This window comes from Tiliqua scincoides, chromosome 3, assembly GCF_035046505.1.
Source record: "Tiliqua scincoides isolate rTilSci1 chromosome 3, rTilSci1.hap2, whole genome shotgun sequence".
Classification (NCBI taxonomy): Eukaryota; Metazoa; Chordata; class Lepidosauria; order Squamata; family Scincidae; genus Tiliqua; species Tiliqua scincoides.
In genome coordinates, this window is record NC_089823.1 from 235092905 (window position 1) to 235108902 (window position 15998).

The 15998-nt window shown below is 45.1% G+C and overlaps 1 protein-coding gene and 1 pseudogene across 1 annotated transcript in view; both read right to left on the reverse strand.

Annotated features, from left to right (window-relative positions):
- Positions 1-9963, reverse strand: part of VWA5B2 (von Willebrand factor A domain containing 5B2) — a 30866-nt gene extending 20903 nt beyond the window's left edge. Inside the window, exons 1-8 of the mRNA XM_066619806.1 lie at positions 9825-9963; positions 9222-9383; positions 8237-8468; positions 7500-7654; positions 6649-6780; positions 6162-6286; positions 3905-4081; positions 1874-1984 (exon numbers count right to left, since the gene is read on the reverse strand). Of these exons, the coding sequence (XP_066475903.1) occupies positions 1874-1984; positions 3905-4081; positions 6162-6286; positions 6649-6780; positions 7500-7654; positions 8237-8468; positions 9222-9383; positions 9825-9963 (1233 nt within the window). The remainder of the gene's footprint in view (positions 1-1873; positions 1985-3904; positions 4082-6161; positions 6287-6648; positions 6781-7499; positions 7655-8236; positions 8469-9221; positions 9384-9824) is intronic.
- On the reverse strand, positions 1287-1404 carry LOC136646186 (5S ribosomal RNA; annotated as a pseudogene).
- Positions 9964-15998: the final 6035 nt, after the last annotated feature.

Consider the following 15998-nt stretch of genomic DNA (forward strand, 5'->3'; position numbering starts at 1 on the left):
TATAAGGCGGACTGGTAGGCACATGGGCTGAGTCAGACTCTTGCCACAAAGCATTCTCCCCATCACCACCACAGACCCATAGTGCATACTGTGCCCAGCCCCATATGTTTTGTGGCCTGAATGCACAATGGAAATGGGAAGCACATCTTGCCTGGTTTCTTCTAGTCAGAGGAAAGGGATGAAGAGCTGTCCCTAAGTCCACTGGAAATTCTGTCCCCATCAGGGTCAAATTACATGTTACATTAAATGCTTAGTTCGGCTCAGCCTGTTTGAGATTTTTAAAAGTTAAATAGCAGGCAGCTGCTATCAGAACCATGGTGTATAAGGAGGGAGCATTTAACTCTTTCTTGGCCATGGCTGTCCTGACAACAATCATGTCCCCGTTGTTGCTGCTGGAGCCAAAGAAACTTTCCACTTTAGGGCAAAAGTAGTTTTGGGACAGTATGTTAGTGAGGACTACAGTATAGCAGGTAAGAGCTAAATGCCCCCTCCCTGGGCACCATTTTCCTGATCCCCCCCCCCCAAGAAAAACTACTATCTACGGTAACTTACAAAAAACAAACATACAAGGCTAAACTATACATTAACATAGACATTCCCTTTAATGTGGGATGCTGCACCTACAATTTTGATCTTTGATATTGTTAAGATTAGTTTTCTTTTACATTTCAAATGAAGGTAGAAAGACCCAATTCTTAGATTCTGTGGCACGTGGCAGACTGAATACTGTGTAGCACACAAGCAACATTATACGCACCTCGTCACAGAGGCAGCTCCCTAAGGAATGAAGCGATCCAGGCTGGTTTGAAGGAGTTACCCAAGAGATGCTCTTTAATACAGTTTGATATAGAACAAGCAGGAGCTGGCAGAGGGGAACTAGGATGGCTCCTGCAGGAAGCTAAACAATCTTTTTCCACCTGCCTCTTGCTTATAGAAACCTGATTGTTTGAAATCTTCCTGCTACAGAACATAGATTTTAAACCTTGCACCAGGCCATCTAGCCCAGTATGCTGATTGGTAGTGGCCTTCCAGGATCTCAGGCAGAGGTCCCTATCCCAACCCTGCTATCAGAAATTATTTTAGCAGGAGATGCCAGGGACTCAGCCTGAAACTTTCAGCATGGAAAGCATGTGCTCTACTGCTGACCTACTGCCCCTTCCCAATAGTTTTACTTTCCTGTTCATGGTAAGTCAGTCGTAAGCAGGACTGCAGAAATTCTACCATTTCCAATCATACTGCAGAAGCTGGTTGGTTGGCAACCTTCAGTCTCGAAAGACTATGGTATAAGTCTACAGCACCCGGTATTCCCAGGCGGTCTCCCATCCAAGTACTAACCAGGCCTGACCCTGCTTAGCTTCCAAGTTCAGATGAGATAGGGTATGTGCAGGGTAAGAATCTGATGCTTAGTGGTTGCAGAATTCAGTATCCTGAAAATCTTCAGCGTTTGCTTTTACCAGCACTCATGACTGCTAAGATAAGCTAGCAAACAATGAATGGTGTTGTCTCAAAAGCAGAAAGGAGGGGAATATTTGAGGAGGATTTCAAGAGGTCATCATGGGGCAGGACTTCAGCTCCTGCATGGCTCAGTCTTGCCCATAATTAGCAAAAGAAATGACACAAAAGCTTGCAAGCTTGTATGCTTTGTACAACATACATAGAATCCAGATTCTCTTGGCATGGGGTTTAATGGCAAGGACAGATGATATGGCATTGCCTTCTGAGAACCTAATCAGCCTTTCAGTCCAGTGACGCTAGATTGACCCATGCCATCCCTGCAAGCTCAGGGGAGTTCTGGCCAGATCCAGCTAATAGCCAACCCAGCCACAAAGGAATAGGAAGCTGGGTGAAAAGCTGCAATGCACAGAGTACTCACGCTGTTGCAGGGCTTGCTTGCAGAGAATAGGGGTTTGATGTTAGAGCCAAAGCCGGCAACATTCAGTAAGGTGCTAGAAGGGAGGCTCTTGACAGCCACTAGCAAAGCATCCTGAACAGGAAGGGGGGAAAGTCAAGATTAAGCAAGTAGGGTTTATCACAAAGGCAGTTCTCATGAGCTTTGAGTTTATGGCAGCCACACTAGTTGTGCTAAAAAATGTTCAGCTGGAATTCATTTTCAGCTGGAGATATGCAGATGACATTTCCCAAGGTAGTGTTTAAGCTACAGGGATACTGCATTTTTCCAGGACACAAACAATTCTTTTTTGACAATGAGAAAATGCAATTGTTCTTCCCCATTACTGTGAGCCCAATCCTGAGCTCCGTGTGCCGGCTTACTGCCAGCGTGTACTGTCGCGAACGTACCATAAGGCACGTTTGCGAGCCCTAATGCTGGGGGAGCGCGAATACTAGCCCAGGCAGGTGCCCAGCCTCCACCGTTCAGCAGTCGCACGGACAGCTAAGCAGTGGAGAGGAAAGCAGTGGCTTGGGGGGAGGTGGGGAGGAGGCGTTCCGGGGAGGGGGGAGGCGGGCAGAGGACGGGGAGGAGGCGTGACGGGGAGACAGGAGGCGGGGAGAGGGCAGGGGGAGGCGTACCGGGGGATGGAGCAGGTAGGGAGGGAGGTGGGACCGATGGAGCAATACTCCAACAGATCCCGTTGGGCTTACTGCCCGATACAAAGGCTTTTATCTCCCTGCCGACCTTTTGGTGGATAGTGAATCGAGTAGTCCCATTGTGGGGCTACCCTCTTTACCCTGTGGAAGGGGACAAAAGTCCACTTCTCCTGAAGTGCTGCCTTGGGTGTGCAGGATGCGGCGGCAGCCGTTTCCGGTACTGCCGTAGCTGCACACCCTGGGTGGCTCAGGATTGGGCTCTGTGTCTGCTACAACTGGGACTGTTGTGTGGAAATGTGGTTGCATCAGTGTCACAGTGCCCATGACTGCCCGAGTGATGAATGGCACAACCTACCTTGACTTGCATCAAAAATGGACTTGGCTGTTTAAGAATCTTCATGCACAACTAGCTGTGCATACCTCAGTGATCGTTTCCCTGTACCAAATCTGCTTTTGGAAGAAAGCCCCCTCAGGACACTCTTCACAGCCAGGACTGGCCTCATGCTAATAACCACCTCAAAGTACACTAGGATTTCGTAGATACAGGCCTGATCACCAGTTGGTGACATGGGAAGACCCGGTGGGGTAGGGCTCTAGCTCAAAACACGCCTCCCTCATCACCTCTGATTAACTTAAGCAGCAAAGCCAGATATTTTCAAGACAGACATGAGAACACCAGGTCCAGTAGGCAGAGCAGGCCACTTATCGTGGTCAATTTTCCTCCTTTGCTCCATCCCCAGGGCTAGGCCTTGCTGCTCACTCAGACTTACCTTAGTGTGCCTCCTTCCATGACTTGGTCTCATCTACACTTGGACAGCTGCCTTTGCATGCAAGATGCCCCAAGGGATCCAGGCTGTCAGTTCTCTTGCTACCATCCCAACCCTCCAGGACACAGAGAACAAAACTCCATTCTCCACACAAGTGCGCATCCCTACTCCCACAGTGGCATGAGAACCCTGGTGCGCATTCAGTTCTCACTGAGAGGTTGTGGACATGAAGATTTGAAGTGGTAAAAGAGAGCTACTCTGATCTGGCCATATGAAGAACTATGACAAGGAACACGTGCCGTCTAGTTCCTCTGGAAGGAACAAGGTATCTGATGCAATAATGTTTCTGGTGTGCGGGTGCGTTTATTTATTATTTATTAGCAGAACTGCAGTATTGTCTCTAATCTGTAATGCCAATTTCATGTTCACTAGTACATCATAATGTGACAGTCTACTTGAACTAATTATGATGAAGACATAAAGATCCAGACACTGGGGACCTTCCCTGAGATCTCCAGCATAACCCTGGTGTTCTTCTTGCTCTAGTGCCCATTCTCTTCACACACAAAAGGGTAGACAGCCTCACTTACCTTGATCCCATCAATGCTGGAGCTGCTCATACCTTCACTCTGGTCTATGAGGAAGAGAATTTCCCTGGTGACAGTCTGGAAATTGGTGGGAAGGCTGCCCATCTCAGGGCAGAAATTGAGCATGAGGACAGGATTGTAGAAGATGTCTTTGTGGAACCTCTTCTGGACAAAGGCAACCTAAGCAGCAGAGACAGAAGCAACACTGCAGCTTTTCTTCTGCTGATCCGTGCATGCCCACATGTTTTGGACACTCTGGAAGGCTCAGTACTTCAGTCTGGACACAAGCATTTCAACCCGATAAGGGTAGTCTTGTGGAATCAGTCTACTGTCGTGATCATTCCAAATAAAACAGCAACCAGACTGATGGTCTCTTGGAAGCTGACAAACAAGGGCACAAAGATGCTTCCACTATTTCATATTCAGAACTATACTGTACTGTCCCTGAACTTTGGTTCTATTAAGTTACCATGACTAATGCCTTGGGACTCATCCTCCATGGATTTGTCTGCTCTTTTTAAAAGCTATCTAAACCCAAAGTGTTAGCACCACAATTCTGTGACAGAGACTTCCACAAATTACTGTATGCGGTTTATGAAGAAGTCCCTCTTGTTATCTCTACAAATCCCATCTCCTTCATTCCACAGAACTGCACATGTGTCAGCCATTCTGGGAGTCTTTGGAATACTGAAGGGGGACTGCATGTCTGAATGCCCTCCTTTTTTTAAGCATTCACATAATAGCTAACATATCAAGAAGAAAGCAAGTCAAGATTTTTTTCCTTTTCCCTGATATGCTAGCTTTCTGTGGGCAAGGAGCTTTTGAAATGGATAAGCATTTTATTTATTTAAAATGTTTATGACCTGCCTTTCCCTGGATTATTATTATTATTTATATATATATATATATATATATATATATATATATATATATATATATATATATATATATATATATATATATATATATAAAATATTATTATTATAATATAATATTATATATTTATATATAAATATATAATATTTATATATATAAAATATTATTATTTTATAAATAATAAATAAATAATAATTTTATAAATAAAATATTATTATTAAAATAATAATATATTATATATTATATATACTTATATATATAATTATTAATTATATATAAAATAATAATAATAATAATAATAATAATAATAATAATATGCATTTGCAATCTCTCTAGATCTCCTTTCTACCAAGAGATACTGTATATTAAAAGTGCAAAACTCAATCAACATTAATATACAACATTAATATACCAAATAATATTTTATGACCAAGTATTAAAATATTCTAAGTCATAAAAATTTTATCAAAAAATCAATACAGTTAACACACAACCACCAAGCTATGAAACCTCTATACAAACCACAGCTGTATCAGCCACTCTCAAAGCATGAAGAAAAGTATCTTAACCCATTTCTGCCCAGCCCACAGGTGTACACATTTGAACCCTGCTGCGTATATGCAATGCTGGGCAGAAATGGTTTAACCGTCATGGAACTCAACAACAACGATGATTAAGAGGCCACTCTATAATCATGGCACCAGTACACAAATAACCATGCGCTCCAATGTTGTACAATCCCAGGAAGACTCCACCACTGCTTTATGTGCTTCTTAAATGCAGATATTAGCTTTTACTGGTTGTCCAAGAAGAGAGTTTATATACCATCCCCTTGTAATCTTTTGGTTTCATCAATGTCCCTGTAAGGACATATTTGAAGGACAGGGTGTGGGTTTCAGGACATTGGACACCATGGTACACGTAAGCACTTTTGGTTCCAATGGGTAGCCCACAAGCCCCGCAGAGGCCAGTGACCATGAAACTGACTTTCTATAAGGAGTGTCAAGTTGGGTCTGGAAGAAAAATTATCTCCATTCCCTGGCAGCAACACTCTGAGTCACATGCTAAAGCAATGAACTGGAAGCCAGGGAAACTGGTGTCGAGATATTCCCTCAGGGTCAATTCAGATGATTGGAAGCCCTGTGGTATGGGGTCGAAAGCTTATCATGCAAAGCATGATAATTTGCCCCCTTCAACCACATGGTTAACTGCTGTTGCACGTCCTCATTGTTATTCCAGAGACTGTGGAGGTCTGCAGTGCTGCTGCTTCCCCACACCATTCCAGGTATCATGCAGCAAGTTTTCAAGCTGCTTCTTTGTTCAAACTGAGCTGGATTCCATTTTTGGACCATCTTTACAGGAAAAAAAGTTCTCAAATGGTCACCTGTCTCTCCCCATCATTGTCTTTTTTGGCAATACGAGCGTAATCTCGACGATTTCTTATGTGCGTCTCATACTCCTGATACGTCATGGCACCATCTTCAATGAGGAGGTGTGGATGATGAGGTTCTTAGGGGAAAAAATTGTAAAGAGATATGAGAGTGAGCACGGTCCTGTGCACAGGGGGCTGGACTACGTAGACCTCAATTCAAGGCCCTAGTCATCCATGGACTAAGCAGGTGGCCTTGGGAAATTCACTCTCTTCTAGACTTGGTTTCCCAACTATAAAACGAGAATAAGAACCATCCCCTCCCACAGGGCTATAATGAACACATGAAACAGCTTTATTACAAATCAGACCACTGGGTCATTAAGTCCAGTGCGTTCTATTCTGCTATCTCTCTAGGATTGCTCCCCAGCCCTATTCCTTGAAAGAGGTACTTCACATTATAGTCATCACAGTTTCCCCAGTTGAAAAAAGGTTCTCTTACCACAAGGATACAAGATAATCTCCAGGTTCCTGTCACATCTGTGCTTCTCTGCTAAGGTAATGCAGATAGTTGAGGCAGAGTTGGCATAAGGATTTGCATCAGCTCGCAGAACATGGGATGGACTCTCCAGTCCTGCAGGAAGACAGCACAGGGGAAAAAGGCATTACTGACTACACAGCAGATTCAATTTGTCAACTTGTTGTACAAGGAGCCACAACAAAAATCCTCTCTGCATCAAGCAAAATGTGGAACAAAACCACAGCACACTTAAAGGGTGATAGTAACACATATCCAAGTGGAAATCCATTCTTAGAGAGCAAGGAGCTGTCAATCAGTGGCGTAGCTAGAGCGGGTGCAAAGCAGTAAGCTTTGCAGGAAGCCTCCCCGTGGCATACAAGAAGCCTCCCCCTCCCCTTTGGAGCCATTTCAGGCAGGGGGCGCAAAACAGAGGTGCTTGTCTCTGTTTTGCTCCTCTTACCTGGAATGGCTCCAAGGGGGAGGGGTTGCTTGCACGCCATAGGGAGGCTCCCTGCAAAACTCACTGCTTTGCATCCCTCTAGCTACGCCACCACTGTGATGTCACAGCAAGTGGCCCACTACTTTCACAAGTCTGAGTGACTGTTGTGCTTCACCAAATACAGTGGGCCCTCTTTCTCCGCAGATTTCAGATTTCTGTTTAGGAGTATTAAGGGTTCCAGAGTCTGAAAAGTTTAAGAGCCACTGTGCTAGAGTATCAGATATAGTGGTTTCTAGTCCATGAAAGCACATGATTTCCAAATCTGTTTTGGGGTGTCCCTGACAAGCAGTACCCATCAACCCTGCTGAAAGAGAGAACAGATGCTATATCATACCTGCCAGCAAACAGGGTCCCTTTACCAGCATCTCAAAGGTAAACTCGTAGGGGAAGGGGTTGTAAACCTCACCCCTGAAGATGTCTGTATCCTTGGGGGTCATGAGGAAAGACTGCTCACTCTTCAGAGTGGTGGATCCAAAACAACTGGTAGAACTGAAGAACAAGAAGATGAGTCACAAACTAGAGCTGCAGGTACCAGGGCAGGACTCAGCTTTGACATGTGATCTTTTAAGAACCGGAAACAGCCCATTCAGGGGCAACAACTCCATTTGCTGCACAAAGGCCCAAATCCCAACCAACTTTCCTGCACTGACATAGCTGTGCCAATGGGGCACGTGCTGCATCCCACAGTTGGATGGCAGTCACAGAGGCCTCCTCAAGGTAGGGGATTGTTTGATCACTTATCTCGGAGCTGTATTGCCCTTACCTCGGTGCTGGAAAGTTGGTTAGGATTGCGCCCAAAGTCTCCAAAGAGGCTTCCTCGCACTCTGATCTAAGCTGAACAACTGTGTGTTTCTGACTTGGCTGGAAAAATGCATGTGTAGATATAGCATGAATTTACTGTATAATTTTTTAAAGAGAGAAATCTCACTACGAGTCCCATCGTTCTGCTCATCCATACACACGCATTCCAAAATTTTGAATGAGAGAGCCCAACGGAGAAAAGGAGGAGAGATTTCCTGCACCACTACCTCCCACACATGGCATATACTCTGAGAAAGCCATGAAAATCACCATAGGGCCAACCTGTCGTCACACAAGCCTCTTGCCTCACTTTCACTTTCAGGTATGGATATGACGAAGGGCGTGAGCACCGAAGGGAAGAGGACATGTAGGGCCCCATTGGGCAGAGTTGCCAGCTCCTGGCTGCTGCTGAAGGTCACAGTCAAAGTTTCTGAAGGCCCAACAAAGCCCGTGCTGATGATGAATGTGGAACGTGCCAAATCTTCATCCAGAATTAAGTGACCTGGACAGAAGGTGAAAAGGAAGTCAACAGGGAAGGTGCCTTCCTTACACCCATGGGGGAGGCTGTTAGACTTACCATGCTGCTGTCTTGAAGCCACCCCTCTCACCAAATTACCCAGAGAACAAAGAAAACACACGAGTGATGCATGTCTTCACTTCCTGTTCCCATTTATTGAGTCAAATTCCAAGGGGATGGTCTGTCTTATGTGTGCAACAATGTGGGTTGGGATTAGTGGTCTAGGGGATGGTGGAGTATTTTTCATTCCATGACCTTCAAAAAACAAATAAATGAGACTGGAGTCCCACCACCAATCCTGCCCCCCTCCCAGGACCCAATCTGTCACCCCCTGCCCCATTTCCCCCTACCTCTGGTGTCTACACAACAAGCCTGTAAGGTAGTAGCCTGAGCAGGGCCGGCCTTAAGAGCTCCAGGTACAAGAAGTGAGAAGAGGCTGTGCAGGATTACATCAAGAACTCAGTTCTGATAAGGCAGTTCCATTATTGAACTGAATCCAAGTCCTCTCTTGCACAGGCTTTGAAAGGTTGCCACAACCCCCCAAATGAGGCTCCGCAGCCCCATTGGGATCATGACACACAGGCTGAAGAACACTGGTTTAGGAGACCACTAGACCCTAGATCACAAAGACTGTTCTTGACCTAGCTCACCTCACTGTCCACCAAGAGTGGATCTCCAAGAGTGAAAAGCTTCTAATAGATAATAAAAAAGAGTTTGTGTATAGCTACCACAACCTACCACTGCTGCAGTGGAGTGACTGGTTTGAACTGGAGTTGCAGTCAAGGCAGCAGTCCTCCACTCGTTGCTGGTTCTGAATCTGGAAAGTGAAGGTTTTGCTTCCTGTCGTAGATTCAAAGCTTGCTACCACCTCAGACTCCTCCAGGGGGTAAACGAATACTCCTGTGCAAGAGAAACCAGACTGATGCCCAACAGATAGTTAACCCTCACATTCAGCTTCAGCTTATCTGCCTCTTTCTTGAAACTGCTGCAGAAGAGGCAGGTGACATCATTCAAACCCATACAGGTGCATCATGGCAGGAAACCTCACTTCTACCCATAAAATCACACTCTTGTAACTCATCTTAATTCTACCACAACTGAAGGTGCAATCAATAATGTCTCATCAATAATGAGGACTCCACAGAAAAGGAGAAAGCATGATGGTCGATCTCTGGCAACAAAGAAGTAAACTCTATTGATTATACAAACTATGCCAATGTGAGCCACAGATCTGAAGCAGCAGCAGGAGAAAGAGTCAGGAGGTATCACTATACCTCTCCAGTCAGAAACACAGTCTACCAACCATGCAGGCTGAACATGCTCCATAGCTAGGAAACAAACCTTCTACGGGCTCCTGCTCCAAATTGATGTAAGTAAGGCGAGTGGTGAGTCCCAGAGAAAAACCATTGGCACAGGCTTTCACGCACGAGCTCTGCAGAGGAAGGGCAGTCCAGGCTGGCAGGCAGTACAAGCCTGGCATGATATTCAGGTGGAACTACCAAGTTCCTCCACCTGCAGGATTGTAGGTAAGGTGAGAGAAGGAAAGAGCAAGTAAGGAAGCTAGATTGATGGACAAGGCAAGGGTTAAAACAGTTCAGAGTGCAAGACTAGTTTTGGGGGCAAAGAGAAGGAAACAAAGTCTCCAAACCTCCTCTAGAATTTATTTTGATATTTTGTATCAACTTTTAATTAAATTGGAGGAGTGCACACAACCAGCTGATTTGATCCATATTTCAAGCCAATGCTGATGTAGTCAAGCAGCTGTTTCATCACTTGCCCTTTCACTCTTCAGCCTGAAATAAGGTTTGTTGAAAAGAGCATAAGCCACACTGAGCACATGGGCAAACTGAGCAAACGAGACTGTGGGTCCAGTCCTATCCAATCTGGGCCTAAAGCGCACTTATGTTCTTAAGCATACTCAGGATCACTTAATACAGATTCATTATGTCTTAACTGTGAAATGATGCTGAGTATGCACTCTTGTTTGGGTAATTTAAAACAGTGTTTCTCAAACTGTGGGTTGGGACCCAGCAGGTGGGTCGTGAACCAATTTCAGGTGGGTCCCCATTCATTTCAATATTTTATTTTTAATATATTATACTGGATGCTACCATGGTATGTAACTGCATTTGGGGAAGTGTTACAGATCTGTACTTTTAACAGACTACTCTGTATATGCTTTTAACAATGACAGTCAATGGGGCTTACTTCTGGGTATGAGTAGGTAGAATTTCAGCCTAGGCTTGTTAAAAATTTTCCTGCTTAAAGATGTCACTTCTGGTCATGATATCACTTCCGGTGGGTTCTGACATTCTAAAAAGTGGGTCTTGGTGCTAAAACAACTGAGAACCACTGCAAACATACTGGTGAACCCCAGAAAACCCCAGTAAAAGAAAACAGGTCAGAGAAGGCTGAAGCTACCCCACTGGTGCTCACAGCCTACCAGAATGTCAGAAAAATGATTTTTTATGGTCTTTGAAGAATGTTGTCATGTCAGCAAGCTGATTAAAGTAGAGTAGTAGAACATAAAGTGAACGTGCTGGGCTTTAAGATCTGCTGGAAATGCTCTCCTCGACATCCTGCCAACATTTGAATTGCATTTCGTTGGGATGCGGCGAGGGCCTTTCCTGGGGCTTCGCCCAAATCCGGAACTCTATTCCTAGGGAGGCCCAACTTGCACTTTCCCTGCTGGCATTTGACCATTGTGAGGAAACCTCCCTTTTCTGACGGACACTTAACCAGCTAATGGCATACATGCTTACAATTGTCTTGCTATTTACTGAACTTTGATCCTGAAACTGTTTTATATTCATTGTTATACTATTGCGTATTTATCTTGTTTTATTGTTTTTATTGTTAGTTGTCTCAAGCATATTGTGGAAAGGCAGAATGTAAGTACTATATTTAGTGTACTATACTGTACTAATAATTTCCTTACTTACTATTTTCTGTGACAATACACAGGAAAAAGTGGTCAGAGGGTGATGTCCCCAACCACCAATCTACTCACCCATTCATCATTAGCAATCTTCAGTCTTGGAAGACTCTGGTATTGCACTCTGAATGGTGGTTCTGGAACAGCGTCTAGTGTGGCTGAAAAGGCCAATTCGGGAGTGACAATCCCTTCCACACTGGGAGCAAGTGCAGCCTGTCCCTGGTCTGTCTCCCTGGCTATGGGCCTTCCTTCTTTGCCTCCTTGCCTCTGTCTGTTGGCCAAGTGTCTCTTCAAACTGGGAAAGGCCATGCTGCACAGCCTGCCTCCAAGCGGGCCGCTCAGAGGCCAGGGTTTCCCACCTGTTGAGGTCCACTCCTAAGGCCTTCAGATCCCTCTTGCAGATATCCTTGTAGGGCGCTTTCCCTGCAGTAGTTTCCCTGTACTACTCACTCATTCTCTTTTAAATAGGGGCTAACAGCACAATCCTATGCATGTCTACTCAGAAGTCCCATTGTGTTCAGTGAGGCTTACTCCCAGGAAAATGAGTATAGGATTGCAGCCTAAGAGCCCAATCCTATCCATCCACTTGATACACTGAAGCGCTCCCAGGCAATTTTAAAAATTTGAGAAGACTTTTGTTTTTTGGTCTTATGGGGGGGGGAGAGAGTTTAATCTGAAAGATGGTAACTCTTCAGATGTGCTCTCTCTCTCTCTCTCTCTCTCTCTCTCTCTCTCTCTCTCTCTCTCTCTCTCTCTCAGAAATTGTGGGAGGATTCTGCACTGTTCTCCACCAGATGATCTTCCATCTCTCAGATTTAAAGTTGTTAATAATTAATCCCCCAGCAAATATTCCAGTTGTGTGTGTTTTTTTTAAACCCAGCTACTCTCTGCTGTGTTCCCCTTTATGGATGTGGTTCAGTCACCCAGGTAACCTCTGTGGGTGGTTTAAGGAGGCGGGTGGTGAGCAGCAGGTGCTGCCCTCTAAAAACAAGCAACCCTCTGTGGTTTGGTCTCATAGAAAGTCTGGGCCCCACTGACAGCTCAAGCACACTGCAGGATGATCTGAAAATAAATCTATGTTTCCAGGTGACCTTGTAGCACAGCCATCTATGTAGCACTGGTTACATTGGAAAGGTCCTCCTGACCAGCTGCTGCTCATGTGAAAGATGGCATGGAAAAACAAACAGGAGTACTGGGCAGAGTGACTAATCAACCCTGAACATCTTAGATTCAGTGCCTCTGCTGGTCTTTGCAGTGCTGAAATAAACTGGGAGGGTTGCTGTTTTGTTAGGGCCTCTGGTACAGGCAGAAGATTGCTTAGTAGAAACTGTACCCTCAGAGGCAACAACAACCATGCAAGACTTGAGGACAGAGTTTACAGCGTCATGCTGATGGATTTATAACACAAAGAAAGAATACGCTTGTGCTTTGAGGGAAAAACTTCTGTAGAATACCAAGCACAAATTAAAGGTATATGATCTAGCAGCATAAAAATGAATACTTAAGACAAAGGAGTTACAAGGAAGGCCACAAGCTTTAATGGGCAGATTAATCACTTGAAGCACTAGTCTAGTTAATCAGGGACCAATTTTAATCAAATGGGCTGCAGATTAAAGGCAGGCCTGTTATTTTGGGAATATATTTTTGTTCTTTTTTTTTTAATGTTTTATTTATCAGGGACCAATTTTAATCAAATGGGCAGCAAATTAAAGGCAGGCCTGTTATTTTGGGAATATACTTTTGTTCTTATATACCATATATGGTAATATTGAAAATGGCTTGTTCTTTGAACAGTGATTGGCAACTTGTGTTTGTTAAGTTGTAAGAACATAAGAACATAAGAACAGCCCCACTGGATCAGGCCATAGGCCCATCTAGTCCAGCTTCCTGTATCTCACAGCGGCCCACCAAATGCCCCAGGGAGCACACCAGATAACAAGAGACCTCATCCTGGTGCCCTCCCTTGCATCTGGCATTCTGACATAACCCATTTCTAAAATCAGGAGGTTGCGCATACACATCATGGCTTGTACCCCATCATGGATTTTTCCTCCAGAAACTTGTCCAATCCTCTTTTAAAGGCGTCTAGGCTAGACGCCAGCACCACATCCTGTGGCAAGGAGTTCCACAGACCGACCACACGCTGAGTAAAGAAATATTTTCTTTTGTCTGTCCTAACCCGCTCAACACTCAATTTTAGTGGATGTCCCCTGGTTCTGGTATTATGTGAGAGTGTAAAGAGCATCTCCCTATCCACTCTGTCCATCCCCTGCATAATTTTGTATGTCTCAATCATGTCCCCCCTCAGGCGTCTCTTTTCTAGGCTGAAGAGGCCCAAACGCCGTAGCCTTTCCTCATAAGGAAGGTGCCCCAGCCCCGTAATCATCTTAGTCGTTCTCTTTTGCACCTTTTCCATTTCCACTATGTCTTTTTTGAGATGCGGCGACCAGAACTGGACACAATACTCCAGGTGTGGCCTTACCATAGATTTGTACAACGGCATTATAATACTAGCCGTTTTGTTCTCAATACCCTTCCTAATGATCCCAAGCATAGAATTGGCCTTCTTCACTGCTGCTGCACATTGGGTCGACACTTTCATCGACTTGTCCACCACCACCCCAAGATCTCTCTCCTGATCTGTCACAGACAGCTCAGAACCCATCAGCCTATATGTGAAGTTTTGATTTTTTGCCCCAACGTGCATGACTTTACACTTACTGACATTGAAGCGCATCTGCCATTTTGCTGCCCATTCTGCCAGTTTGGAGAGATCCTTCTGGAGCTCCTCACAATCACTTCTGGTCTTCACCACTCGGAAAAGTTTGGTGTCGTCTGCAAACTTAGCCACTTCACTGCTCAACCCTGTCTCCAGGTCATTTATGAAGAGGTTGAAAAGCACCGGTCCCAGGACAGATCCTTGGGGCACACCGCTTTTCACCTCTCTCCATTGTGAAAATTGCCCATTGACACCCACTCTCTGCTTCCTGGCCTCCAACCAGTTCTCAATCCAGGAGAGGACCTGTCCTCTAATTCCCTGACTGTGGAGTTTTTTCAGTAGCCTTTGGTGAGGGACCGTGTCAAACGCCTTCTGAAAGTCCAGATATATAATGTCCACGGGTTGTCCCGCATCCACATGCCTGTTGACCTTTTCAAAGAATTCTATAGGTTCGTGAGGCAAGACTTACCCTTACAGAAGCCATGCTGACTCTCCCTCAGCAAGGCCTGTTCGTCTATGTGTTTTGAGATCCTATCTTTGATGAGGCATTCCACCATCTTACCCGGTATGGATGTTAGGCTGACCGGCCTATAGTTTCCTGGGTCCCCCCTCTTTCCCTTTTTAAAAATAGGTGTGACATTTGCTATCCTCCACTCTTCTGGCACCGTGGCCGTTTTGAGGGACAAGTTGCATACCTTAGTCAAGAGGTCTGCAACTTCATTCTTCAATTCCTTAATAACTCTTGGGTGGATGCCATCAGGGCCCGGTGACTTATTGATCTTTAATTTATCAATGAGGTCTGAAACATCTTCTCTTTTAACCTCTATCTGACTTAACTCCTCGGTCAGGAGGGGCCGTTCGGGCAGCGGTATCTGCCCGAGGTCTTCTGCCGTGAAGACAGATGCAAAGAACTCATTTAATTTCTCTGCCATCTCTAAGTCTCCTTTTATCTCCCCTTTCCCTCCCTCACCATCCAGAGGGCCAACCACTTCTCTGGTGGATTTCTTGCTTCTAACATATTTGAAGAAGCTTTTATTATTCCCCTTAATGTTGCTGGCCATGCGTTCCTCATAGTCTCGCTTGGCCTCCCCTATCACCTTCTTACATTTCTTTTGCCACAGTTTATGTTCCTTTTTATTCTCCTCATTAGGGCAAGACTTCCATTTACGGAAGGAAGCTTCCTTGCCCTTCACAGCCTCTCTAACTTGGCTGGTTAGCCATGCGGGCACCCTCCTGGATTTAGTGGAACCCTTCTTTCTTTGCGGTATACACCTCTATTACTGTTGTTTTAAGCAGCCTCCATGCACTCTAGAGAGATTGGACTCTTTTTACCCTCCCTTTCAACCTCCTTCTAACCAGCCTCCTCATTTGAGGGAAGTCCGCCCGTCGGAAGTCAAGGGTTTTTGTTAGAGATTTGCCTGGTATTCTTCCCCCAACGTGCACGTCAAAACGGATCGCAGCATGATCACTGTTCCCCAATGGCTCAGTAACATTTACATCTCTAACCAGGTCCTGCGTACCACACAATATTAAATCCAGAGTCACCTGTCCTCTGGTGGGCTCTGTGACTAGCTGATCTAAGCCACAGTCATTTAGCACGTCAAGAAATCCGGTTTCCTTATCGTGACCAGAACACAAATTGACCCAGTCAATATGAGGATAATTGAAGTCCCCCATGATTACATCCCTGTCCCTCCTTGTCACCTCCCTGATCTGTTTCCTCATTTCAAGGTCCCCATCCGATTTCTGGTCTGGAGGACGATAGCACGCCCCCAGTATTACATCGCTGCACAAGCCTGGTAATTTAACCCACAGAAATTCTACGGTGGAGTCCGACCCACCTTCAATCTCTACTTTGCTG